The sequence below is a fragment of the Eulemur rufifrons genome, chromosome 12, assembly GCF_041146395.1.
Source record: "Eulemur rufifrons isolate Redbay chromosome 12, OSU_ERuf_1, whole genome shotgun sequence".
Lineage (NCBI taxonomy): Eukaryota > Metazoa > Chordata > Mammalia > Primates > Lemuridae > Eulemur > Eulemur rufifrons.
Window position 1 is genome coordinate 22,854,730 of NC_090994.1, and position 26,481 is coordinate 22,881,210.

Below are 26,481 nucleotides of genomic sequence, written 5' to 3' on the forward strand. Positions count from 1 at the left end.
TCTGATTCTCCAGTACCAACTGGGTGTTTGACAGATCAGTCAGATTGGTTTCTGCTACTAGCTACCTCGAGTCAGCATCAGACCCCAGAGGTTTCGGGGCTCAGTCTCACAAGTCTGCCTTCGCTTCAGACAGCAGTCCGAGTCCCAGGCCCTCCGGTCACCTGCACTTCTGTCCAGGTTGGCTACAAATTGGGGGATTCCAATACTGGTACACCCCCCAACCCCAGGTTTGATAATTCACTAGAATGACTCCCAGAACTCAGGAAAATCCTTCACTTGTGTTTACTGGTTACTGCAGAGGACACAGCTCAGGAACAGCCATGATGGAAGAGATGCCCAAGACAGGGCGGAGCTTCCGTGCCCTCGCCGGGTGCCACCCTCCCAGCTCCTCTAAGTGTCCACCAACCCAGAAGTCCTCTGCATCTGCTTGCTCTAGAGTTTTTATAACCCCGTCTCCAGCCCCCTTCCCCTCTCCAGGAATGGGTGTGGGGAGGGCTGAAAGCTCCAAGTTCTGATCCTTCTGGTGGTGAGGCAGGCTCCACCTGTAGTCACCTGGATGAGAGCTACTGATGTGGGTTTTGATTCGGAAAGACCAGTGTGTGTGTCTGTGAGATACGGAGGCTTGTCCACATCTTGACAGCCTTCTCAATTGTCACATCAGACATTTAGAAACCCACCAAGAGGGTCGCCTGTGGCTAACGGAGAGGACGTGATAGACAGATCTCGAAGGAGCTCACAGGCGGTGTCGCCCCACAAAGTTAAGACCTGGGAGGGCGAAGCCAAGCGTATTTGAGAATAATGCCCAATCTGAAGTGTTAATATACATCTATAGATTGTTTTCCAAGTGGTCGTGTTTTATCTTCTCTTAAATGAGATTCGACATGTAAAAGCAGCTTCCAGTATATGTTAGTCGAAGTTTCTCTGAAGTTTCAAAAATACTTTGCGATAATGACGTTTCCCTCTTCTAAGCCTTTCAAGGTTTTCCATAAACTTGTATTTTAACCCAGTATATTTTCAGCATACTAGAGTGCAAACCAGAATGTTAAGTTGTTTTTACCTCAATACTTAAAATTCTGGCATTCCATGGCTTTTGTTTTAAAAATACTGCAGAGAGGGAGGGAAGGACGCGTTTTACATGAGAATAGTCTTTATCCCACATAAGCATGAAAGGATCTGCTGTTTTAAGAGCACCGGTGGGTGATTCACACGACCCTTTAGAGTTAGGGAAGGCTGCTTATTGAAAGGAAGAGTTTCATTAACAGCAACAAATGTGGCAGAAATGGAAATGTTGGTCTATTTTTGGATTTCCTCTGTGTTTGCTTTGAATTTATCTACTGATCTAATCTCTAATGATCTGTGTTCACCGAGCCGCCAGGCAGTGCTGTGCCTGTCAGAATCAAACTCATCATTCTAGGGAGAGAGCTTTTCTGTGCCCTGGAAGAATATTTTTGGAGAATACAGAATTTTTGTGAAAATGGAAAGGCACATGTAGGTAGGTTAGTTACGTAACTGTATGGAACGCAAGGACCGACAGCTGTGGCTAGACCTCTTAATTGCTGGAAGATTGGGAACTGGAGCCTACAGAGAATCTGGGTATTTTACTTCTTACTAAAAGTTACATGTGCAGTACTTGGATGCCAGCTTCTGTTTTAGGGCAGCCCTAGATATGTGAGACCATAGGGGACCGGGATACTTAATGATGGATAGTGCAAATCCCAAATAAAATCCTACCCAGGCGTCTCTTTGAGGTATGTGGTTGGTTTGGTTTCTTTCTTGTTTTGTATTCTCACAGCTCCCCAAGCTGGTGTAATAGGTAAATGAGCAACACCTTCCTCCGCCCCGTGGGGACTTTCTGTTGGTGACTAGAGACCGAGGTGGGGCCTGCAGTGAGTAGGTGTAGGAGCAGTTAAGTTTATTTACCTGGTACCTGCCCTGAGCTGGCCAAGAAATGGCGGAGCAGGGTGTCTTTCCAGCGGGTCTCTCAGCCGTCCGCTCAGCCTGGGGACTGCAGCCAGATGAGGGGCGTTTGCTTCCTTCCCCATCCCCGAGGGCAGGGCCGCAGGCTTTCTGGTGTAGCAGACAAGGCTCTGTAACACCCACCTGAACACTGCGTCAACCTCCACTCCCAGACACAGACCCCAGTAGGAGGGCCTGTGGGGCTGGGGCTATTCCACGCAAAGCCCTTTGCTGTTTCCATATCTGATGCGACCCCTCCTAGGTGTGGGTGAGAGGATGACACGGCCACTGGCCCTCCTTGATCTGCATAAGCTGTCGGTGTCCAGGGACAGTGGCTGGGCAGGGCTGAGGTGTGTGCTCCTCCCCCCTCCCCAGCTCCCGGGCCCTGCCCTGTCCCTGGGAGGTACACCCTCCCTCTCCAGAGTTTCAGGCTCCCCGCTTGGAGAAAGGATCCTGTAAGATCATAAGACCGTATTTTTGCTGCACCTTTTCTAGGGTTAATATGTTTCGATACACAGATACCACCGTGTTGCAGTTGCCTGCTGTATTCAGTACAGTCACGTGCGGTACAGGCTTGTAGCCTGGCAGCGGCCGGCTGTACCACGCAGCCTAGCAGTGCAGGAGGCTGTGTTAGAGCCGGTTCCCCTGGGCCCCAGGAACAGAGAGGCAGAGTCACTGAGGCTGCAAAAGGCAAAGGAGTTTATTGGCTAGCTGGAGCCAGGGTCCAAGTCCCAGAGCGCCAACGCAGTGGCCTCTCCACGAACCAGGACCCCGCCCTGGGGTGAAGTTTAAGCTTTTATACTTTTGTGTATGCTAGTTTTCACACGACACGTTAGTCTGCACACGACACACTGGTCTGCACACGACACAGTAGTCTGCACACGACACGTTAGCCTGCACACGACACGTCAGTCTGCACACGACACACTGGTCTGCACACGACACGTTAGCCTACACACTAGTCTGCACACGACACGTCAGTCTGCACACGACACGCCGGTCTGCACACGACACGCCGGTCTGCACACGACACGCCGGTCTGCACACGACACGCCGGTCTGCACACCACACGCCGGTCTGCACACGACACGCCGGTCTGCACACGACACACCGGTCTGCACTCCATCCCCCTTTAGTTTATTTGTTCTTTTAGAAGTGGCTGATCGCGTTGGCTCCTGGTTTGTTGACTCTAAGCTTCGGGCTTTTCGCGCTGGCGCAGTTGTAGTTAACGTCATCCAGGGGAAGAGGAGGGTCTCCGACGGGGGAGGGGGCTGTTGCTGCATACCTTCTAGTTTTTGGTTACAAGCGATACTGGGAACACACGCCCTGCACAAGCCGTTCATGCGCTGATCATGTCTTGCCCTTCTTACCTACTTAGTTGGTTGGAGGCCCCTGGACTCTCCAGCCCTTTATCAGGAAGCAACTTGGGGTACCTCCCCGGGGCCTTGTTTTCCTTTACTCTAGTGAAGCCCGCCATGGCTCCACTTACGCTAAGCATCAAGCCAGCAAGCCATATATACAGAAGCAGGACTAGGCTGTTAGCTTCTCACATCCAGGAAGCGTAGCCTATCACGGAGTTACCCTTGCTCTTATACCTGTTTTTCATTCTGATTAACTATATTTATCAAACAGCTAAAAGCAAGCACAGTCACAGAAGCGAATAGCATCAGTTAGAATCAAAGAGAGCACACATTTTCCTACTATCGATTCCTGTTCTTCAGCTGCACCGTCTAACGTGCACTCTGTGATGTTCCCACAGCAACAAAATCACCTAACGACTCGCTTCGCAGAATGTATCCCTGTCGTTAAGCAACACGACTGTATTCCCTGTTCCAGAGAACAGAATTCAAATAATCAGACCGTTTCAAACATAAGTGGAAAAGCTACCATGGCCAGCCCAGAAGCACCTCTCTGTAGACCCCAAAACTAAAAGAACCAAATTTAAAAAATTAGTTGGAAAGCATATCCACAGCAAACGAAAGGAGGTAGTTCCTGTCATAACATTTATTAATAACATAGGCTGATTAATTTGGGGGTAAATATCACTTTAAGTGAATCCCACACATGACAATGCACATTTATTACCACTATTTTAGAAGTGGAATATTTATTTTACCAAATCCATCATGATTTATTTGGGTAACAAGTTCTTCCAGTACATCAGTTTGATTTATAGTGAAATGATTCAAAGAAAAATTTGGACAGGGAACCGAAAGGTTGGGGAATGAATACCTTTGTTGAGTGTCTACCATGTTATGTTGTACATCACTTAAATCTGTTAATGTAAAGTAGTTTTCTAGGTTTAGAAATGGTGGCTCGGGGCTCTTTCTTGTCAGAATGTGGAAAAGGTGGTTGGTTCTCTCACTGTGTAACCCACCTGCTCTTGCTGGGCACCAGGTTAAAGACTTTAAAATACAACCTCTTGCCTAAGTTTTTCAAGATCTGTTGCCTGCAGTGGGATCATCCGTAGTATATCTGAGAGATGCTGAAGTTCTCTAAGAAGTCACATTGTGTAAGTTCCTAGAAGGCCAATTCATTTCCAGTTACTTCCATATCACCATTTTTAGAGATGTACTTTCCCCTTTAACTATAGTTTTCAAAATCTTTAGGCCGTGGAACCTTTCTTCCAAGAAAATATTGTGTGGACTCTATGACAGATTAAGGTGATACAGTTATAAAGATTCAAAACATTAGTTTTAAAAACAATGGGATTTATGTGATTAAAACATACAAAATAAATCCGAGTCTACTTAAAATCTAGTGTTTTTCAATAGTGTTTGGGTTACATGTTATTGAAAGAAGCTTGATTTATGCAAGTTAGTAGTTACAAAGGATAAGTTTTTAAACAGTTCAGCTTAGTACCTGAGTGTATGCTTTAATTAAACTGTTCCAGATGTCTAAAAGAAGAATAGAAGGGAGTTTGTGTTTCAGAATTGTTACTAACAATATCTAATGATTTATTTAATTTGTTAACTTTGTAGACATGAAAAAGTACATAAAATGGTTCCTCATAAGTTTAAATCTTTTTGGTAGAAAATATAACACTGAAATATTTAAAAGTACCATTTTTAAAAAAAATCTCAGATACTTTAGCGACTCTGTTTATTACGTAGTGATTGTTTCAAGGCAGATTTCCTGTCTTGTGTGTTCTCAGATTCTCCAACACCAACTGAGCGTCCAACAGTTCGATTCAGTTCTGACGCTGTCTGTGTTTAGCACAGACAAGTTAAGGGCTCGGTCCCGTAAGGCTGCCCCACTTCAGAAGCCAGTCAGAAGTCTCAGTACTTCTGACCAGTTGGCTATAAATTTGTGGGTTCCCATAACCCCTTCTTCAAGTTGTGTTTTTAACATGCAAAGACTCAGATCTGCTCACTGCGTAAAATTCTGACCCTGAAGTTGTTGGGCTTTTACTGGGAACTGTTTGGCACCAATGTGCGTCCCCATAGCTAAGCTGCTGGTGTCTAAAGATTCCTCCAGACCAGTTTTAACCTGTATTATATACATCGCAATAGACTCTTGACCTATCTAGCCTTTTTCTAAATAGCTGCGCTGGCACACTTGTTGCTCACATCCCTTCAATCATGCACACGTACAATTTGGGATAGGAAAATTCATTTTAAGGCCATATGCCAGCTGTTCTCTTTCAGCCTCTGCCGCCATCCTTGCTGAATTTTAGAGGTGCTTAGTAAATGCAAAGAGGGAAGAATTTGCTGTTTGTTTATGTGAATTCAGGTAGCAGAGAATATTTACGAATGCCAGAAAGATAATTCTTTAATAGAAGGCTTTTGTGTTTTGTTTTAGAATCACAAGAAGCTGATGAACGGCTGGTAGCCGAAGTGGTTGGCAAATGTTCGTCTGAGAATTGTTCTAGACCTTCAGAAAATGAGGTATCTCAGCAGGCTGTTGGTTCTCACTTAGTCAAGGATTTCAAAGAAGAACCCGAACACGATATTAGCAAAATTTCGGTCGTGAGGCCATTTTCAATAGAAACCAAGAATTCCACAGACATCCCGGCAGCTCTGGGAACAAAAGTGGCTCATGACGGTGTGACTGCAGTCTCGGGCGAGGCCTTGGCCCCCAGCGCAGCAGGCGCCATCCAGGACCAGGTGATGACAGAAGGCAGCATGGGGGTCACGCTCCAGGCACCCGCAGAAGCTGATCTCAAGGCCGGAAGCTCCTGTCCAGAGCCCGTGCCCTGCAGAAGCAAACTAAGAAAGCCCAAACCCGTCTCTCTGAGGAAGAAAACCACTGGAGGAGAGTTCTCAGACCCTGAAACTGCTTTGGAGGGCACGCCTCTCTCCAAGATGGCCTACCAGTATTCCGGAGAACTGGATGGGAACGCAAATCCTTCTTTGCTAGGAGAAATCCCAGGCTCTCTCAGTAGTGACACCAGGGATTTGGGGGTCGAGCTGCCGGAGGAGGCAAGGAGCTCACCTCTCAAGCTTGAGTTTGATTACACAGATGTGGAAAGTGCAGAGGCCAGGAAAGCCCTTCCAAGGAAACTTGGCAGGAAGCTTGGTAACAAACTGACTCCCAAGATACAAAAAGATGGCATCGGTAAGCCAGTAGGTGTAGAGCAGCCTGCAGACCCACCAGGAGATGCGCCTCTCTCGCAAGCGGCTTCTAAACTAGATCCCAGTCAGTGGGACGACCCCAGCTTTAATCCCTTTGGGAGCCGCTCCATCCTGCAGAACTCCCCTCCCCTCTCCTCTAAGGGCTCCTACCACTTTGACCCAGATAACTTTGACGAATCCATGGATCCCTTTAAGCCAACTACAACTCTAACAAGCAGTGACTTTTGTTCTACCACTGGTAATCATGTTAATGAAATCTTAGACTCACCCAAGAAGGCAAAGTCGCGTTTGATAACGTGAGTGATGCTGGGTGCTGGGTATTGTGCTCTGTGGGTCCCCGTGAGTTTGGCAGCCTGCTCCTTTGGTTTTGGTGAACTGACTTGGTCTTTGAAGTGCAGCGGGACAGATGCAAAGCTCATGACTTTATACAAAGTCTTCACTATTTTGCTTAACTCTTGTGTGGAATCAGAAACACCAGAGATTTCCTTTTGAGATTTCTCCCTTATTTCTGAATCCTTGGTGTATTCCGTTTAGCTTGGATTTTTTTTTCTTTTGATTTTATTTTTCTTTTTAAAAGTAGCCTGAGATAGGCAAGTAGAGATTTGATAGTTTTCAGAAATCCTAGCTGAGCTTTCAGGAATTACTTCATATACAGAATTGAAGTGTCAGTGCTAACCATCTTCTTCATATTCTCTATGGATAAAACCAAAATCCCAGGACTAAAACTTACCTGCCTAGTGTCAATAATGTGTGGGAAATGTTGCAAAAAGCTCCTGAAGAAGTCTTTTATTTAAACAGAAAGCTGTGATTTTTGTTGGAAACAAACCTCCGACTAAAAGTTGGTGAGAATTCTTGTCTCCATGCATAGCTTCTGGCTGATCAGCAGGGAGGTGAATTTCCACTAAGGATCGAGAGTAGTTTAAACAGCCAGTCAAATCTGACTAAATTAGTCGGTTAGTGCCGTCTCCTCTCCCTCCCCTATTTCTCCTGGGAAACCTGGAGGGACTTTCTCAAGGTCCTCGGAGTTCTCAGGTGATCACCTCGGGCCATGTTCTGTGTTAAGTTTCAGTTTCACTTTGTGTTTATCACAAAATGTAAGTTGAGTAGGTTGCAATACAGTCACTCGTCGTTTAGCAGCGGGCGTAGTTCTGAGAAATGCGTCGTTAGGTGATTTCGTAGCGGTGCGAGCATCCCAGGGCGTGATCACACAAACCCGGACAGTGCAGCCCGCGGCTCACCTGGGCTGCGTGGTGCGGCCTGTTGCTCCCAGGCTACACACCTGCACACACGTTACTGCACTGAGTTCTGTAGGCAGTTGTACCGTAGTGCTGTTCGTGTATCTAAACATAGAAAAGGTACAGTAAAATGTGGTAAGAAAAATAAGAAACGGTACACCTGTATAGGGCACTTACCGTGAATGGAGCTTGCAGGACTGGAAGTTGCTCTGGGTGAGCCAGTGAGTGAGTAGTGAGTGACCATGAAGGCCTAGGACGCTGCTGTGCACTACTGTAGACTTTATAAACTCTGGACTCTGGACACGTAGGCTACACCAAATTTATTTATTTTTCTTAAAATTTGTCTTTCTTCAATAATGAATTAACTTTAGCTTACTTAACTTTTTTTTTTTTTTTTTGGAGACAGAGTCTGGCTGTGTTGCCCAGGCTGGTCTCGAACTCCTGGCCTCAAGTGAACTTCCCACCTTGGCCTCCCAAAGTGCTGGGATTACAAGTATGAGCCATTGTGCCTGGCTACTATTGTAACTTTTTTACTATATAACATTTTCTTTAAAACTTTTTGGCTTTTGTGATAACACTTAGCTTAAAACACAAACACATTGCACAAAAATATTTTCTTTATATCCTTATTCCATAAGCTTTCTTGTACTTTAAAAATTTTTTACTTCTTTTTTTACTTTTTAAACTTTTTTGTTAAAACCTAAGACACGCACACATTAGCATAGGCCTACGCAGAGTCAGGATCATCAAGATATCACTAGGTGATAGGAATTTTTTTGCTCCATTACAATGTTGGTTTTTTTTTTTTGAGACAGAGTCTCACTCTGTTGCCTGGGCTAGAGTGCGGTGGCATCAGCCTAGCTCACAGCAACCTCAAACTCCTGGGCTCAAGCCATCCTCCTTTCTCAGCCTCCCGAGTAGCTGAGACTACAGGCATGCGCCACCATGCCCGGCTAATTTTTTCTATATATTTTTAGTTTTCCACCTAATTTCTTTCTATTTTTTTTTTTTAGTAGAGACAGGGTCTCACTCTTGCTCAGGCTGTCCTCGAACTCCTGACCTCCAGCGATTCTTCGAGACCTTGTGGCATTTTACTGAAAATTAGATATGAAGAAGGACCAATGATGGAGGATGAAATAGGAAAGGGGAGTATGAGACGTACCATATTTGTAGGTGTCACTATAGATCAGTCAGGGAAATACTTTCCAGCATTACTGTGGCTTAGAGAAAAACTCCAGATGGCAGGTGAATTCCAGTGGAAAGGAAAATACCCAGAGTTTTAAAGAGCAGGAGTATGGATTTCAGAACCAAGAAAGTTGAACAATATGCTAATCGGTTCTTTGGCAGCCCCAGAACATTCCCCCAAAATTTCTAAAGGGAATGAAGTGTATCTATTCTTTGATTATATATGGGCAGTTAAATGTTTGTTGAAAAATACCATTGATTGGGGTCTTATTTTGTGGCCTTTAAAGTTAGTTACGATGATGTCCAGAGAGCGCTTGGGGTACACGTGGGGCACATCACTGCCTTGGTCCTTCGCCCTCTAAACATGGGGCGCTCCTGCCTACCGAAATGGGTGAGTCATTTGGGAGCCTTCCTGTCCTCTGCATGCGGCAGTGCTTTCATGTTAGGTAAGATTCAATCTGGGCCAAAGAGAGGGAAGTTTATTCTGTACCTTTACGTGCAGCAGCAAGAAGTACCTCCTCCTGAGTCCTCCCACCCCACCTGGTAGCATTTGTCTCCCATTCTATTTTTGTGCAGTGAATTCTTGATCTGATATGCTTTATGGGGCTTTTTTTTTTAAAGCACACAATGAAAATTCTTGTCATGTTGTTCTTTCTACAAGAAAGGTGTTCTAGACTTCTTGTGTAATGCTGGGATTTTGATTAGCAAATCCCTTCATAGGAAAGACTGAAAACACACATACGTGGTCGTAGAATCTAGTGGAGAGTTAGGAGTCTTGCATGACATTCACAAAAGATGCGTATGATTGGCTTCTCAGATTCTTCATCTGTAAGATGGAGGCGCTATGATACGATTGGGATTTTGCATACCAAATAAGATAAATTATGTGAAATCGTTTTAAGCTTCTTAGTGATGCATACCTATTGTAGAGAGATCCAGATATATTTTCAACTATGTTTTTATTCATGCGCTGCCTTTGATATGGGTGACTAGACATTTTAGAGTGAGCATGCTCAGCAGCGAAATATTGTTTTTATTCAGTCACAAATATTTGGGAGTATACTTTCCATCTACAAATGTGAATTGGTGGCATTTCTGAGTGTTTCTACTGCTCCTTACTCCATTATAGTTCAGGTCCTGTTAATCATGCACTCACCAGTGATAACATTCATGAATATGACATTTTTAGTTTGTATCTCACCTCATAGAGAGAACTGTGCAGCTTTTGCATCTGCCAGACTAGAGATAAATAATCCCGTCTTTACATGATCTTTTTCTCCATCTGTCTGTCTCTTTCCTGTCTCTAATTTTGTTGGTGCATCAGGACTACTGAGCAAGTGAAATTTCTCTGTTTTCTGTTGTAAGTACTCCTGCTGTTTCTGTTTGTCCCTGGGACTGCTGGCAGTTTCCTCTCCCAGCCATCTCTCCATAGCATGTTGGCTTCTATTTCTGAGTTCGATTTTCTGATGATTTTTTGCATCTCATCCACCACTTCATGAGTCAGCTTAGCCTTGCAATTGCCTGCACCTGAAGGAGTGAGGCTCAGCCTTCCCACCTTAGGTGCAAGAGCTTGCGCTCCCTGGCTTGGCAGGTGTCACGTGGCGCTTTGACAGTACCAAGAGCTGGCTTGGCCCCAACATCATCACACAGCAGTGGTTTGAGGGACTGCTCTGCTATTTAATATTGGAAATCAGTGACTTTTTTGATAGGATAAGGCTGGTGACTTGGCATAGGTGGTAAATATTACTGAGTCAACTCGAGCTTGGTGGCAGAGGATGGCATTACGTAAGAGCACTAGGGAAAGGGGACCACGAACTCGTGATCATATGCACATTCTGGTGACTTATGTGCTGGCCTTTTAGTTTGTCTTTTCACAAAAGAAAAAATTTTGGGAATAATTTTTTCCCCTTTTTTTGGTCAGAGTGGCATTTTTACTGGAAATTTAAAGTTTATTAAGACAGAACAGAATCTGAATTAGTCCTGTGACCACAGATTATGTGCTAGTCTAAAACTAATGGGTGGTCCAAGCTTTCCCCAGTTTTAGGTTTTGCACAGTACATGGTGTTTACCTTCCATCTATTATCTAATAGGAATAGTAATGATTTACTCAGATATTTGTATTTTTACACTTTCTATTGACCACAGTTCTTCTCTGTTAGCACACAGGTCTAGACTGGAGCTGTCTTATGTGACTTCTGTGGCTTTTAGTGCAATAAAGAATTTTTAAAGAATGGTCGGTCCAGCGTGATGATTTTTCTAATGAACATCAAAACCAATTGAGCAAAGATCAGAAGAACGGAATGTCTCTAGCTGCTAAGGTTATGCTCTCTGAACAGCTTTTGATGGTGTGCAGTTAAAACCCATGGACGTCAGCATACTGGTGTTTGACAACCCACAGAAGCAAGCAAAGTGGTCTTTTCAGAGAACGAGCCCAGCTGTAGTTCTTTGCTTACCCATCTCTTGAGAGATGATTCAGAGGCATAAAAGGTGTCTCTGCCTCCCTGACGTGTAGATGTATGATTTGTGTGGTGCTGTATGCTTTGGCTTCAATCTGCACACACTGCTCTCTGCTCCATCTCATACCTGGAAGGTGGTCGATGTGATTCCAAACTGGCTTGTTTGTGTTTTTTCTCTTTCCAGGAGTGGCTGTAAGGTGAAGAAATACGAAACTCAGTCTCTTGCTTTGGATACATGTTCTCAGGTAAGTCTCTGCCTGTCACCACAATGTCACTTAGACCAGTGTTCCCCCCATTGGAGTTTGCATCCCTCTGGGGGGTGGTTCACGAAGACTTTCCAATGGATGTTTGTGTCTGAATGTCCTAAAACCGTCCAAGAAGGCCCCTGAAGACAAGGGAGCCCTTTCACAATGATCCTTTTTTCACTTTTCTTTTTGTAAAATTTCTACTCTAAATCTTACAAAGATGCGTCACTGTAGGGTGTGAAAACCTCTGCAGCACCAAACCAAGGGAAGATTTGAAATAGCATATCAGTTCTGGGAAGGTAATTGACTCTAATAACTGGAGAATGCTTTTTTTTTTTTTTGAGTTGGGAAGCAGAGCCCTGGCCGGAAGCCAGGCACACGTACTTCCTGGAGAGTGCATTTTTTGAAAGTCAGATAGTTTTTATTGCTTTCAACAAAATAGGAGGACCTGAGTTATTAGCCGATAGCTCATTAAAAATAATTTTTGGCCGGGCACGGTGGCTCATGCCTGTAATCCTACCACTCTGAGAGGCCGAGGTAGGCGGATTTTTTGAACTCAGAGTTCGAGACCAGCTTGAGCAAGAGCGAGACCCCATCTCTCATAAAAAATAGAAAGAAACTAGCTGGACAACTAAAAATATATAGAAAAAGTTAGCCCGGTATGGTAGCGCATGCCTGTAGTCCCAGCTACTTGGGAGGCTGAGGCAGAAGGATCGCTTGAGCCCAGGAGTTTGAGGTTGCTATGAGCTAGGCTGACGCCACGGCACTCTAGCCCGGGCAACAGAGCGAGACTCTGTCTCAATAAATAAATAAATAAAATAATAATTTTTGATGATAGAACTTTTTGGCACATTACTTGAAAAGGAGTTCAAAAGAGACAGGCTTTTGCCACCATGCCCAGCTAAAAACTTGCAATATTTTGAAAATAAATTGTGCAATAGTAAATGTAATGATAACTCTCCAGAAGAAAAATTTTAACACTTTGAGACTTATGGTCAAAGAAAAAATTTTTCTTAATTTTTTTAACACAGAATAGGATAGAAACACCTTCAAAAGACTTTCAGGCCAGGCACAGTGGCTCATGCTTGCAATCCCAGTACTTTGGGAGGCTGAGTTGAGAGGATCGCTTGAGACCAGAAGTTACAGACCAGCCTGGGCAAGATAGCAAGACCCTGTCTCTATAAAAAATAGAAAAATTAGCCGGATGTAGTGGTGTGTGCCTGTAGTCACAGCTACTCAGGAGGCTGAGGCAGGAGGAGGATCACTTGAGCCCAGAAGTTTGAGGTTGCAGTGAGCTATGATAATGGCCACTGCACTCTAGCCCAGGCAACGAGTAAGACTCTGTCTCAAAAAAAAAAAAAAGATGACTTTCAGCCATACAAATGTATTTCATTGGGATAATTTATTGATGCAAGTGTAGTGGAAATACAAATTCAGACAGAAAAAGGAATAATGTAAATTTCTGACTATTAAAGAACTTGTTTGTGTAGTTTTGTTTTATTTATTTATTTATTTATTTATTTATTTTTTTTTTTTTTTTGAGACAGAGTCTCACTTTGTTGCCTGGGCTAGAGTGAGTGCCATGGCGTCAGCCTAGCTCACAGCAACCTCAAACTCCCGGGCTCAAGCGATCCTACTGCCTCAGCCTCCCGAGTAGCTGGGACTACAGGCACGCGCCACCATGCCCGGCTAATTTTTTCTATATATATATATTTTAGTTGGCCAGATAATTTCTTTCTATTTTTTAGTAGAGACGGGGTCTCACTCTTGCTCAGGCTGGTCTCGAACTCCTGACCTTGAGCGATCCACCCGCCTCGGCCTCCCAGAGTGCTAGGATTACAGGCGTGAGCCACCGCGCCCGGCCAATTTATTTATTTTTTGAGACAGAATCTCATTCTGTTGCCCAGGCTGAAGTGCAGTGGCACAATCATAGCTCACTGCAACCTCCTACTCCTGGGTTCAAGTGATCCTCCCAGCTCAGCCTCCTGAGTAGCTGGGACTACAGGCGTGCACCACCACTCCTGGCTAATGTTTTGTTTTTGGGTTTTTTTTTTTTTGGTAGAAATAGGGTCTCTCTTTGTTGCCCAGGCTGATCTTGAACTCCTGGCCTCAAGTGATTCTCCCACCTTGGCCCCCCAACGTGCTGGGATTATAGGCATGAGCTACCACACCCAGCCCATGTAGTTTTAAAATGAATCATGGTATATCAAATCACTAGAGTAACTAGATTGCATTAAGCAAGTTCAATATTTAGGATATGCCAGATATTACATCCTTCATGATTATTTAAACTTATGCTGAAAAGTTTTTAGATGTCATTTGAAAATATAACAGGGTACTTGGATTTTTCCCAAAAAAATAGGGAAGTATATGAGCAAAGAAATTTGAAAATCACAGTCTCGGACCATTTAAACGGCCTGGTTATAAATTTAGGCTAGAAAAACTCATTTTTTAAAACCTCAGACCCAAACCACAGAAGTTAGGTTCTACAAAACACAGCACCCCTTGATTGAAAGACTCCAGCTTCCTCCTTGCTTTGTAACCAAATCTGTGGGTAACTCTATCGAGTATCGGTATGGAGCGTGGCCACTCCGCTTGCTTCCTGAGATGTCACTTTTCCCCACGGGTCGCCTTCCTAAAGGGCAGCATCTTTGTTGCATTTCCCAGGATGAAGGAGCAGTGATCTCCCAGATTTCAGACATTTCTAATAGGGACGGCCACGCTACTGACGAGGAGAAACTGGCGTCCACGTCATGTGGTCAGAAATCGGCCGGGGCCGAGGTGAAAGGTGAGCCAGAGGAAGACCTGGAGTACTTTGAATGTTCCAATGTTCCCGTGTCTGCCATAAGTCATGCGTTTTCATCCTCAGAAGCAGGTATGGAAGCATATCTTCATCTCTAACGTACATAGCATGGAAATGCCCGAAAGCCTAATACAGCAGCAGGCGCCTTAGAGAGATTAAGGAATTGGGTCACTCGCAGGATGGATTTAGGGTGCCGATCTACGCTTTGCTTCTTTACCTAGAAAAGAGATACAAAAAAGCACTAGGGACATTGGGATAAGTGTGGTAGGATGTACAGGAGTCACGGATGTGAATGAGTGCTTGTGTTTCATTATAAATTTATGTTAATGTGGCCGTATCTTAAAGTATAGTGGCCTATAAATATGTCACACATTTGACCTTTTTGTGATAATTAAACTCGTTTTACCTTACAGAAATAATAATGACCAGTATGTATATTGCCTTACTATGTGCAGGCCTTTGTTCTGAGTGCTTTGCATCTGTTAACTCACTGGTCCTCGCTGAGTCTTCTTTTCTGCATTCTTCAGAGAAGCAAAGGGAGGCCCAGAAGTTAAGTGACATGATCAAGGTCACTTGGCCAGTGTAGGAGAGACAGGGATATCGTCTTCCTCACCCGTTGCAAGATTCCTGGCTGAGACCTCTGTAACCAAAGACAGATCAACAAGAGAAAAGCATACAGATTTATTTACTCTGTTCTGTGTGACACGAGAGCCTTCAGAAATGAAGACCCAAAGAAACAGGGAGAACTATTTTTGTGGACAGTTGTGTAGACGTGCAGTTGGAGGACGGAAGGGTGTGATCTAATGGTAATGAACTGGGGGGAGTTCAGCGAGGCCTGTTTGTTCTGTGTCTTCCAGGATAAGGACATTGTTTTTTGTTTTTTGAGACAGAGTCAGTCTGTTGCAGTACAGTGGCATCATTGTAGCTCATTGCAAACTCAACCTCCTGGGCTCAAGGGATCCTCCTGCCTCAGTCTCCCAAGTAGCTGGAACTACAGCACGCACCACAACACCTGGCTAATTTTTCTATGTTTAGCAGAGATGGGGTCTCACTCTTGCTCAGGCTGGTCTCCAACTCTGGAGCTCAACCAGTCCTCCCACCTCCGCCTCCCTGAGTGCCAGGATTACAGGCACGAGCCACCTCGCCCAGCCAGGATAAGAACATTCTTTTCCTCTGCCTGTCGGGAGGAAGGCGCCCTCTGGAATGAAGGTCTGATGCCCTGTTTTCAGAGGAAGGTCAGAGGATTCCTTCATGGCCTGCTCTAGCTCTAGCGGGGAGGTCAGGAGAAGGGCAAAGAGACCTTCCTGCTTCTGCTGTTTCCTCAAACGCCAAGGCGCCATATCTTGGGCTGGTGTGTTCTGGACCCCATCACTAGTCAGTGGTAGAACTGGATTTGAATCTAAGCAGGTCTGGTTCTGTGGCCTTTTAGCCACAGTGCCAAAGTGTGAAGAGATTATTTTCATTACACTGGGCTGCTACAGATTGTCCTGTCACAGAGGGGGGGGTAGGTCGAAGTTGACCAGTGCACCTTAAAATCCTTCTTAACATTCTAATGGAGAACCTAGACGAGCCTGGGCTGAAGCCTCTTACTTTCGGACTCTTCAGATCATTCTAGAGCTACGGCACTCTCCTGGGTCCCAAGTTATACCTGTGGCCTTAAACGCTACCTATGAATAAGTTGAGAACCATGTTCCTAACTACATTGAATATTATTAAAAACTTAGATCTTCTTAAGCCACGTAATTTAGTTTGTGGGATTTTATGTTTAGAATTTTAAAAGTCACGATCTGAACTCAAACCGGGAAGGAGATAGAAAACCAGGACTCTGAGCAAGTTATTTTCTCCTCCCCCACCCCAGGTCTGACTCTTCTGTCTGTAAAATAAATGTGCCAGGAATTGTTCCTGATTTCTTCCAAGGCCGCCTTTTGTGCTGACATCTTTCCCAAAGGCCTTGTTCACTATTCCACTTGGTGCCTGCCACCCGCTTACTCGGGGTCAGTCCTGAGACTCACACCTGCACTATTTCTTCCATTTGAAATTCTCTCTCTGCCACGTCCTGTGCAAATCCCGCCGGTCCTTTCGGGCCTGCCCTGCGTGCTTTGTGCCTCGCCACATTTCCCCCTCGCCTTCCTGTGGTTCAGCACCTGTGCGGCGTGTTAGTTATAGAACAGTAATGATTACAGTAAGCTTCTTGAGGTTAGAGACTATGAGAGGTTCATCTTTGAATAGGCTCTGATACAAGAACGTGGTAATATCTGTTGAATTAATATTCTTCCTCCCTGGAGGAAATCCTTTCAGCAGAAATTTATGTAGAGAGCTGGGGCTCGATTAGATACAGTGCTATCCTCAAAGTAAAAAGCAGAACAGATTTAAGCAAGCGGTTACACTGTAACCTACCAGCTGTATCGCAGGGGAGAGCAGAGGCTGTGGTCCTGGGGGTTGTGTGGGTGGCGACTGGCTCTGACCGGCTCTGTTCGGTGAATCAGGGACTGATTCCTGGGGAGAGTCACCTAGGAGCTGGGTCTTGATGGATACAGACGTACGTGTTCTCCAGGATGGGAGAATCTCACCCAGCAATGGGAAGGCACCTGCCGTGATATTAACACGCCCAGTAGCCCTCTGTGAGTACCGGCACGTGGGAAACAAGGTCGGACTGAGGAATTTGGGCTTGATCCTGTAGGTGTGGCAGAGCGGGAAGGTTTTGAAAGTTTTTGAGCAGGGTAGTGATGGTCGCATTTGTGTTTTAAATAATTAGCTATTGACTAAAATAGTAATTAGTTATTGCTACATGGAGGATTGAAGCTTTTAAAGTTTTGTATGTTTTGCCATGTTTATACATTTTCTTCAATGAGTGCATATTCTGGTTGTGTTAAATGTTACCTTCTACCCTAGTAGAGTGGAAGGTAGACCTGAGACAAGGAACCAGTTTGGGAGGGCGTAGAGAGGATCGTGCGTTTAGTTTTGCAGGCTTGAAATGTAAAGCTGATTATCCTGTCTCCTGTAGTAATTAGATTAAGGGCACCCTTCGGGCTGGAATTAACATTCTCTCAGACTTGGGAATGAAATAGCATTCAGTGGGATGATTTCCTCCTCCCAAGACAATCCCACAGTCAGTACAACTCATTTGCCAAACTTTTCGTGGACAGACGGGGGCAGCCTTGCTGTTCTTTCCGCCTGAAGATGGACAGTCTGTCCATGGCTGACTCACCGGGCACTGGTCTTTCTTCCGAGTGTTACGCGGAGCTGTGCAGGCCCAGCAGGATGCCAGCACCCCTTTCAGATCCTGAAATGCTGTCCGTATGGCCACAGTCATTCCGAGCCTGCACCGGGGTTCCCGAGAGTCTTCCCCTGGGGAGGAAGGGCACCAACTTCTTGGGGTAACTGTAAAAATGGCTTTCTGTGTTGTAGGCGTGGAGAGAGAGACGAGCCAGAAGGCAGAAGACGACGGACCTGCCGTGCTCGTGAGTGTCTGGGTGCGGAGGGTGGCGTGGAGCTCACATTTCTTTCCGCATTTGTTTTGAAGCCCACGTTCATTCATTAAATAAATTCTAGTCAGTGTGAGGTGACGGGGATAAAATACAAATAAAACAGTTTTATTTGAGGAACCGAGTCTACACTGCACTCTATACAGGAGACACTGGCCGCGGGTGGCCGTTTAGCTCTGGAAATGTAGCGGGTCCTTTACACGTAACATACAACCAGACTTAGCACAGAAATAAACAAAGGACCATAAAATGTCTCGATAACTTTTTATATTGACTACAGATTGATATGGTAATATTTTGGATATATTGGGTTAACTGAACTATGTTATCAAAATTAGTTTTACCTGTTTCATTTTACTTTTTTATTGCTACTAAAATATTTACAACTATTTATGGCTTCCAGTATATTTCTGTCGAACAACTACTGGAAGTAAACACAAAATGCAAACCCATAATACCAGGTGGTGAATGTTGTAATAGAATGTGTTTCAGGGGCTGTGGGAGCTAGGGAAGGCCGCATTTATGCTAATTCAAAACATTTTTTTATTTTATTTTTCATTTTCAACTAGTTTTAGATTTGGAAATAGGGCAAAGAATTCCTATACATCTTTGACCCATATTCCTCAAATATTAACATTTTACATAATCACAGGACAGTTATCAAAATCACTAATACACTTAACACTGATACAGTACTATTATCTAATATATTAACCTTATTCAAATTTTATCAATTATCCCACTGATGTCCTTTTTCTGGTGCCTTGTGTTATACTGGTCAAGACATGAAGTGTATTTTTTGCTGTGGATCAAGGTAAAGTGTTTCGATCACAACCAGCTCCCACAGTATCCACTCTCACCTGTGTCCCAAGTGCCCTCAAATCTATTAAGGCCAACCCAGACTGTTCTTGAGCTCACACTATGACAGGTCACAAAATATGCACTTGTGTATTTATAGAATGAATTGCACAAAGCAAGTATCTACCTTATTTCATGTGATTCACTCTCATATTTCCTATTGTTTCATTTTTTAATGGCACCAGATAGTTTTCATGATTCACTATTGGGCCGTGACCCACAGTATTTCTCTAGAGAATAGAGAGTGGGCAAAAGGTTGATGTGTAATCTCTCGGGCTGGGGTGGGGAGGAGCCTGCGGCAGCCTGGGGAAAGCATCAGAAGGAGGAACACAACCATACGCGTGGGGAACCAAGAGCATTGCCCCTCGAGAGGGCCTCACGCAGTAGTGACACTTGCCTCCAGGCAGAATCACTTTTGCCCAGAAACTCACTGGATCTCAGCTTCTTGGGAGTCAGGTCATCTAATCCCAGTGCAACCACCCCCAGGGCTTAAGCCTTGGTTTTCCTTGTCTGCTGTCCGTACTTAACGAGACGATGAAACTCCACACTCCACAACAAAACAGCCTGGTTGTGCGCTTTGGGAAACCAGTTCTTTTGAAGTTTTCCAAGTACACAGCAGCACTTCCTAGTATTTTCGGTGTGCAAAATAGCGCAGGGATGATTGAAGAAGGGTGTTTTGAGTGGACAGAGCATTGATCTACATGGAGATCTACATGCAGATTCAGATGGTTTACTTGGTTCTTAAAACAAACTGTTTAAACTTCCCGATTCCCAACTTACTCATCCATAAAATGAGCAGCACCCATCTGCCTCGTCAGAGCGGTTGTGAGGATAGAATGAAATGATAACATGAAAGATTCATGCTGTCAAGTGCGAGGCTGCTGTCAGGTGGTGTTGATAGGAAACGGGTGGGAAAGAAAGTGAAAAAGAATGGAGAATACTTGTCCCTAGAGCCAGCTGGTGAGGAACGTATCGCACGCTGTGACCTTTTAAAAGTAACCCCAGTTTGAACTTCCCGACATAGATTAATCCTACTTCCTTAGAACATTGAATATATGTATAAAGAAATTTCAATATGCAAAACATTGAATAAAGCAATCTGTGTAATCCGGCATTTCCTTTCAGCCTCTCTGTGCTCTGAAGCACGTGCTGCTGTGGTTCCATGCCCAGCGGGGGGGCGGGGCTGGGACAAAATAACCAGGGTTAGAGCAGTCAGGGATGGACATTAAGTCTCGTCTTGCTTTTCGGCTGTTGGTCTGCAACATTTTTCACTTACGAGTCAGCTTATTATTTTTTTGAGATATCTTAACACTTCTTGAAAGTTGAGTTCATTTGGCTTTTCGAGAGAGCCCCTGTTAGAGTAGCAGGGGCTGGTGCTGTTCCAGTGGGTTCAGGGACAAGTGACAGACAGGACAAGCACACTCAGCACATAGATTGGTGGTGCTGATTCTCCTGCTACAAGGACACGAGCACAGGGAATTAGTTTGTAGTGTCTATGTTCCCTGTAAATTTGCAACCAGGAATCCACTGAGTTCTGTTGTCTACAGTCTTTCTTGGTCCTCAATTGTGAATGTTCTGAGGGACTAAGAGAAGGACCAGGGGACATGAAACGGGACCCATTTGAAAGGACATTATTGATTGACTTAGTATCTTTATTGAAAACGTTCTAAATTTCCCAGCCCTGAGAGAAATCATCTGGCCGATTCTTTGTGATGGTAGATTCTGTAGGTTTTCTATGCTGCCTGATAAGCAATATGAGGACTAAGGAATGTAAAGAAGCTAAGTCCCAGGAGACAGGAAAAAGTGGCTAAAATAGGCCGTGGCACAATTCCTGCGCTTAGACCTCACAGGAGCTGTTGCGTTGGGAGTGGTGGGGCTTGTGGCATGTGCCAGGCAGGGGGAGTGGCCAGCGGGAGCAAGCAGGCCAAGGAGCCCACTCGCCTGGGTACATCCAGCACTGTCCTAGCCTGGTCTCCACCTGCAGCTCAGAGCGCAGCCTCCTCTGGATGCCACATCTGTTAGTGTCAAGTTGTTAAATGAGCAGGTGGACTGAGTTCATCCATCCCCTCAACAAATGAATGAATGCTAAACTTGATAATAGATGTTGATCTTTTCCTTACTAAGAAGATTGTTAGGGGCTTATTTCCCAAATTCTCACTCACTTGATGGCCGTGGGAAGCACTGAGAGGCTGTTTCCTAGAGTTGACTCAACTCAGGGACTCTGGCTTAAAATAACTCACAAAAGACTGTGAAATGTGTTAATTTAGAGTCAGAAACGTAACAGCAAGGTGAATAAGTGTGTCATCTTGACGTAGTATGTTATTTCCCTTTAGGCCAGTTGCGGTTTCTTGGTAAGAACCAAGGATCAGGAAGTTAATGAGATGACTCAAATGTCCAGGCGCACGTCAGCTGCCTACTGCTGTGTAACAAACGACTCTAAAACCCAGACAACAGCTGTCTGTCATCTCACTGTTCTGAGGGTCAGGAACGCAGGGCAACCTTGCCGGGTGCCTCCGACTCAGGGTCTCTCCCAGGCTGCGGTCAAGGAATTGACCAGGGCTGCAGGCGTCTCCAGTTTGACTCGGGACGGATCCAGTTCCAAACTCACAAGGTTGTTGTGGGCCTTGGGTCCACACTGGCTGCTGGCAGAGACCTCGGTCCTCGCCACGTGGGGCCTTTCCACACAGCTTCTAAAACATGGAAGCCAGAGTCTCTTCATAACTCATCCCAGAAGTGACATCCCGTGACTTGCGCCACATTCTAGAGAGTCACTAGGTCCAGCCCACGCCCAGAGGGAGGGGATTACACGAGAGGATTAGCACCGGGGTGTCGGGGTCACTGGGGCTGTTGCAGAGGCTGCCTGCCACGAGAGCCTTCTGCTTCTAGGGATCTATCCCAAGGTAGAGGTTCTGGGGGGACCTTGGACTTCTGTCAGCGTGGTGGGCTGCCCTCTCCCAAATGCTTCTGGAACTGGGACACTGCCAGCTTATGGCTTTTGTACGTCCCTTTTCCATGGCCTAAGATGGGTTTCTGTATTAGGCCCGTGGCTGAGGTCTGTGCTAAAATGATATATATGTTTCTGAGCACTTTCTAGAGAGAGGGTGAGGCTGCAGTGACCCTGAAAAGTTTAAAAGCCATTGTTGTGTGTTGACGTTGGACTTTCTACTCAGTCTTGGGTCAAACACGATACCAGAGAACTGATTGATTATAATCAATAATTGATCAGTTATACTCACATTTGAGATTATTAAGGTTATTCTCAGGTCACTTTGGTTGGCATTTTGAATGTTCCCAAACTACTAGATCACTCATCTAAACAAAAAGTTTACTTCCCATGTGTGGGAGGAAATAGCCACCAAAAATGCCTTTTGGAAAGGAAAATACTACGGAAGTCCACGTTCTTGTGCAAAACAAAATGCTTGCCAGACACGGCCCTCTGGAAGCCGAGTTTATGGCAGAAGTGAGCCCGCACATCAGAACTGTAGGGATCGTCCCTGGGCAAGAATTGGCTTGAGCCCAGAGTCAGCGAAGCTGGACGTGCTTCTTGGGTCCAAAGGTCAATAGGTCCAGAAGCACGTCCAGCTTCGCTGACTCTGGGCTCAAGCCAATTCTTGCCCAGGGACGATCCCTACAAGAACACTCGGTGCTGCCAGAGGGAGCGGGAAACAGAATAGCAGGGAAGAACCCCCAAAAGCAGGCCCGGGCCTTGTGCCGTGTGGCCACTTGTGTGCGTGCAAACGCTGGTGTGCGCCTGGTGACAGCAGGACATTGCTGCAAAGCAGTCAAGTTCACAATGATCTGAACCGTCCGGTGGAAGGCAGGGGTCAGAGTTCAGATATATTTGATTTGCCATTTCTGCCTCCTAAGGCCTGAAAGCTAGTAATACATTTTAGAGACATTTACATCCAAAGTGGCTAAATAAAGACACGTACAAAGCATCCATATGTAAAAGGAACAGCTGCCACTTTTTTTTTAAAGTTCCATTTACATGGAACACATCACCCCTAGAAACTCGCAGAAAAATGAGACCTTAACAAGATGTTTTTATCTTTTATGCATGTGATTCTTTGGTGACTGACCACTGTGATAAGGGAACTTTCTCCCTTTTGAGTAAGAAGAAAACGTCTCCAGGTTATCTGTTCAACAGAAATTATGACCACCCTGATATTCATTATAACAGTTTTTCTTTACATAGTACTGTAATTAGATGTGGTTTTTTTAAAGCTTCCCCTGTGCTATTTTTTTTCTTCATACAGATTTTTAAAGGGTGTGATCAGTTTAGTACTGAGGAAGTTATTGAAAGGTATTTGGGGTTAAAAAGCTGAAGACCGATGTGCTCACTGTGGCCCCTTCCCCCACAGGGACTGCTGGAGTCCTGCACGGAGAAGGCCCCCGTGTCGGTGTCGTGTGGCGGGGACAGCCCCCTGGGCGGGGTCTGCCTCAGCGAGTCAGACAAGACGGCCGTGCTCACCTTGATCAGAGAGGAGGTAAAGGCCCTGTTGCGTCTGCTTATCGGTTCGTGCCTTTGTGAGGCCCGCGTGCCGGCAGGCAGGTCGCCGCTCTGCACGCTCGAGTTCGCCAGACCGGGAGCTCGGATTTCCTGCACGTGCTTGGTGTACAAAGGGCTCCCTGTGCAGCTCCGCATCCGTGCGAGCCCTGGCTCTCCCATGTCCGGGAGGAGGGGGAGGAGCTGACAATCTAAAATATTCTTTAAAATGTTTGTACCTTCTTTATCCTTCAATCTTGACTTTTTTTTTTTTTTTTTGTTAGACAGAGTCTCACTCTGTTGCCCAGGCTAGAGTGCCGTGGCATCAGCCTAGCTCACAGCAACCTCAGACTCCTGGGCTCAAGTGATCCTCCTGCCTCAGCCTCCCGAGTAGCTGGGACTACAGGCATGCGCCACCATGCCCGGCTAATTTTTTCTGTATATATTTTTAGCTGTCCATATAATTTCTTTCTATTTTTAGTGGAGACAGAGTCTCGCTCTTGCTCAGGCTGGTCTCAAACTCCTGACCTCGAGCAATCCTCCTGCCTTGGCCTCCCAGAGTGCTAGAATTTACAGGCGTAAGCCACTGCTCCCGGCCTCAATCTTGACATTTTAAATATCTAATTTTGCCAGCTCTGTTCACATATATAACTAAGTCACTGCTTTTATTTTACAGAGGATATATGCTCATGCCCCAAAGTTCCTCAGATTCTTTACAGTGATATACAGTTGTTTCCTCCTTTTAGCCACTCTTTAATTAAACAGTCCAACTCTCAAATTCCTGTATTGTGTATCTTTTAAACAGCCTCTGTTCAAAATACATCACTCTTTGGCCTTTCCCCGGTGATCTGGAAACTATGAAAGACATTGTTATGTGCTAGCATAACTGTGTACTGTTACGTTACCTGCCTCTTCTGTTATATTCCTGTGCTGTATTTTATGTGTTTGGTTTGTGTGTTTCTTAATGATTCCACCTTTTTTTAGACGGGGTGGCAATTTTATTTTTACAATATGGTGAGAGTGATTAAGCACTCGGCCCTAGGGCTTTCAGAGCTTTATGAAATAGCATCAGGTTGGACGTATGTCAGCTAGTCCTGTTGTCAGAACATGGAGCAGTGGTAAGGCGGCCACCGGAATGGTGCGAATCACAACAGTGTCGAGGTTTTGTATTCCTAACGTAGACTCTCTTGGGTTAGACCTGGTTGTGTCCTGATTTCCGTCTCAGTCTTAAATTCAAACTATAATAGATCGATTAGGTAAAACCAAGCTGTGTTATACTCTAGATCATCACTAAAGAGATTGAAGCAAATGAATGGAAGAAAAAGTACGAAGAGACCCGACAAGAAGTCTTGGAGATGAGGTTAGACCGGAAGTTTGGGGGAGGGATCGGATACTTTTATGCATTGTCAGATTTAATGGGGACAAAGTGATGAAAGTGTTTGTTTACCACAGAACCAGCTGTTGACCTTGAGGGCTTTGCTGTTTGCACCCTACTTGATGATGGAGAATGTTGTTTCATGAGTTCTTACTCATCCGTTACTGTAGCAAAATACTGTAGCTTATCTTGGGTTGCTCAGAACATTACATATAAGCAGAAACCACGTGATTCTGGTCTTCTTAAAAGAATTGGCAGAAATTTATACAAAAATATCCATTTGGAATACAGAATAATAAGATTTATCGATGTGTTCAGTGATGGAGGCATCGAAATTCATAATACTTTTTAAAAATTTATTATTCATGGTAGCCCAAATGATGTAACCACCAAATAGATTATATAATGAAAAGCTTGTTAACAAGAAACAAAACCGATTGACTTTAAATGGAAATCTTTTTATTTTTCCTGCTCACTCCCTAAAGTTATGAGCTGTGGAATGACAAAAGATGGCATCAAAGAAGAGAAGGAAAAAAAGCTGAGCTAGCTCACACACTTCATAGTCAGCACTTGAATGATTAAGACATATTTTAAATATATCTACTCTAATTTTTGGCTCTTGTATTGTTTGGTTTTTGCACATTTCCTGGGTGTAAGGCCCTGTGCGGGGCTTGGTGGAGAGGAAGGGACATCCCCGGCCCTTAGAGAGCTTAGAGCAGCCATCGGGCACCACCAGGGAGGGGTGGGGAGGGGTGACAGGATCAGAAGGACGTTGTTGTGCTTCACTAGGAGAAAAGTTAACATGAGGGCGATCTTTAAAGTCGTTGAATAAGTGAAAGACTTAGAATTAAACTTAAACAGAATAAAACTTATAAGTGAATCAGAGGGGACAGAGAACCTGAAAGGGTGGATTGGGGGCAGGAAAGCCTGAAGTCAGATCAGATCTCTTAGCAAGAGCCTGAAATAATGTCTTTAACTTAATTTCTTAACAATTGATTTGTGTAAGTGGAATTAAGCTGTCGAGGTATCAAACAGTTACATGGAGAAAGTGGAAGCAGTTGTTTCTATAAATAGAATAAAAGACTTGTTAAACATAAAATCTTAAGAAAAACCTTTTTGAACTTTAATAAACCTTATATGATGTGAAAAAGAGAGAGAGAGAGAGAGAGAGAGCACCTCCAAAGCAGATAAATGGGTTATATAAATTTGTCAGTATATGTTAATGTGTTTAATTGTTTGGGGCAGCATTTCTCTAACTTCAATAGTCTAAAAATTCTCTTCTGATAATAAATTTGTTTTTTTCTTATTTAGGAAAATTGTGGCTGAATATGAAAAGACTATTGCTCAAATGATTGGTAAGGAGAAAAGTTTTTTCTAGGATATGAACCGTAGAATCTATCTTAGTCTGTTTGGGCTGCTATAAGAAAATACTATAAACTGGGTGGCTTATGAACAATAAACATTTATTTCTCACAGTTCTGGAGGCTGGGAAGTTCAAGACCAAGGCACTAGCAGGTTTGGTGTCCGGGGAGGGCCCGTTCCCCTTAGAAGGGGTAGCTAGCTCTTGGGGTCCCTTTTATAAGGGCACTAATCCTTATAAAAGATAGCAGAGTCCTCATGGCTTAATCATCTCCTAAAAGTCTCCCCTCCCTTAACACTAGCACATTGGGGACTAGGTGTCAACATACAGATTCGGGGGGAGGAACATAAACATCCAGACCATAGCAAGATCCATGGGTGATTTTCAAATCATAATACAAAATTCATTTTGTCACTTAGATACAGTCAGGTCTCATAATCCATGGTAAGTTCTATGAAGTTGC

General features: G+C 44.6%; 1 protein-coding gene across 14 annotated transcripts in view; it reads left to right on the forward strand.

Moving 5' to 3' along the window:
- The window catches only part of TACC1 (transforming acidic coiled-coil containing protein 1), a 103,991-nt gene that overhangs the window by 66,221 nt on the left and 11,289 nt on the right, over positions 1-26,481 (forward strand). For 4 of the 14 annotated variants that reach the window (XM_069484994.1, XM_069484996.1, XM_069484990.1 and 1 more), the window contains exons 3-9: positions 5,758-6,826; positions 11,591-11,651; positions 14,319-14,526; positions 17,863-17,915; positions 23,159-23,284; positions 24,567-24,643; positions 25,970-26,013. In XM_069484994.1, the coding sequence (XP_069341095.1) occupies positions 6,066-6,826; positions 11,591-11,651; positions 14,319-14,526; positions 17,863-17,915; positions 23,159-23,284; positions 24,567-24,643; positions 25,970-26,013 (1,330 nt within the window). In that variant the 5' untranslated portion in view covers positions 5,758-6,065. Of the gene's footprint in view, positions 1-5,757; positions 6,827-10,274; positions 10,311-11,590; positions 11,652-14,318; positions 14,527-17,862; positions 17,916-23,158; positions 23,285-24,566; positions 24,644-25,969; positions 26,014-26,481 lie in introns of all 14 variants that reach the window. The other 10 variants (XM_069484997.1, XM_069484993.1, XM_069484991.1 and 7 more) reach the window with 7 other exon arrangements.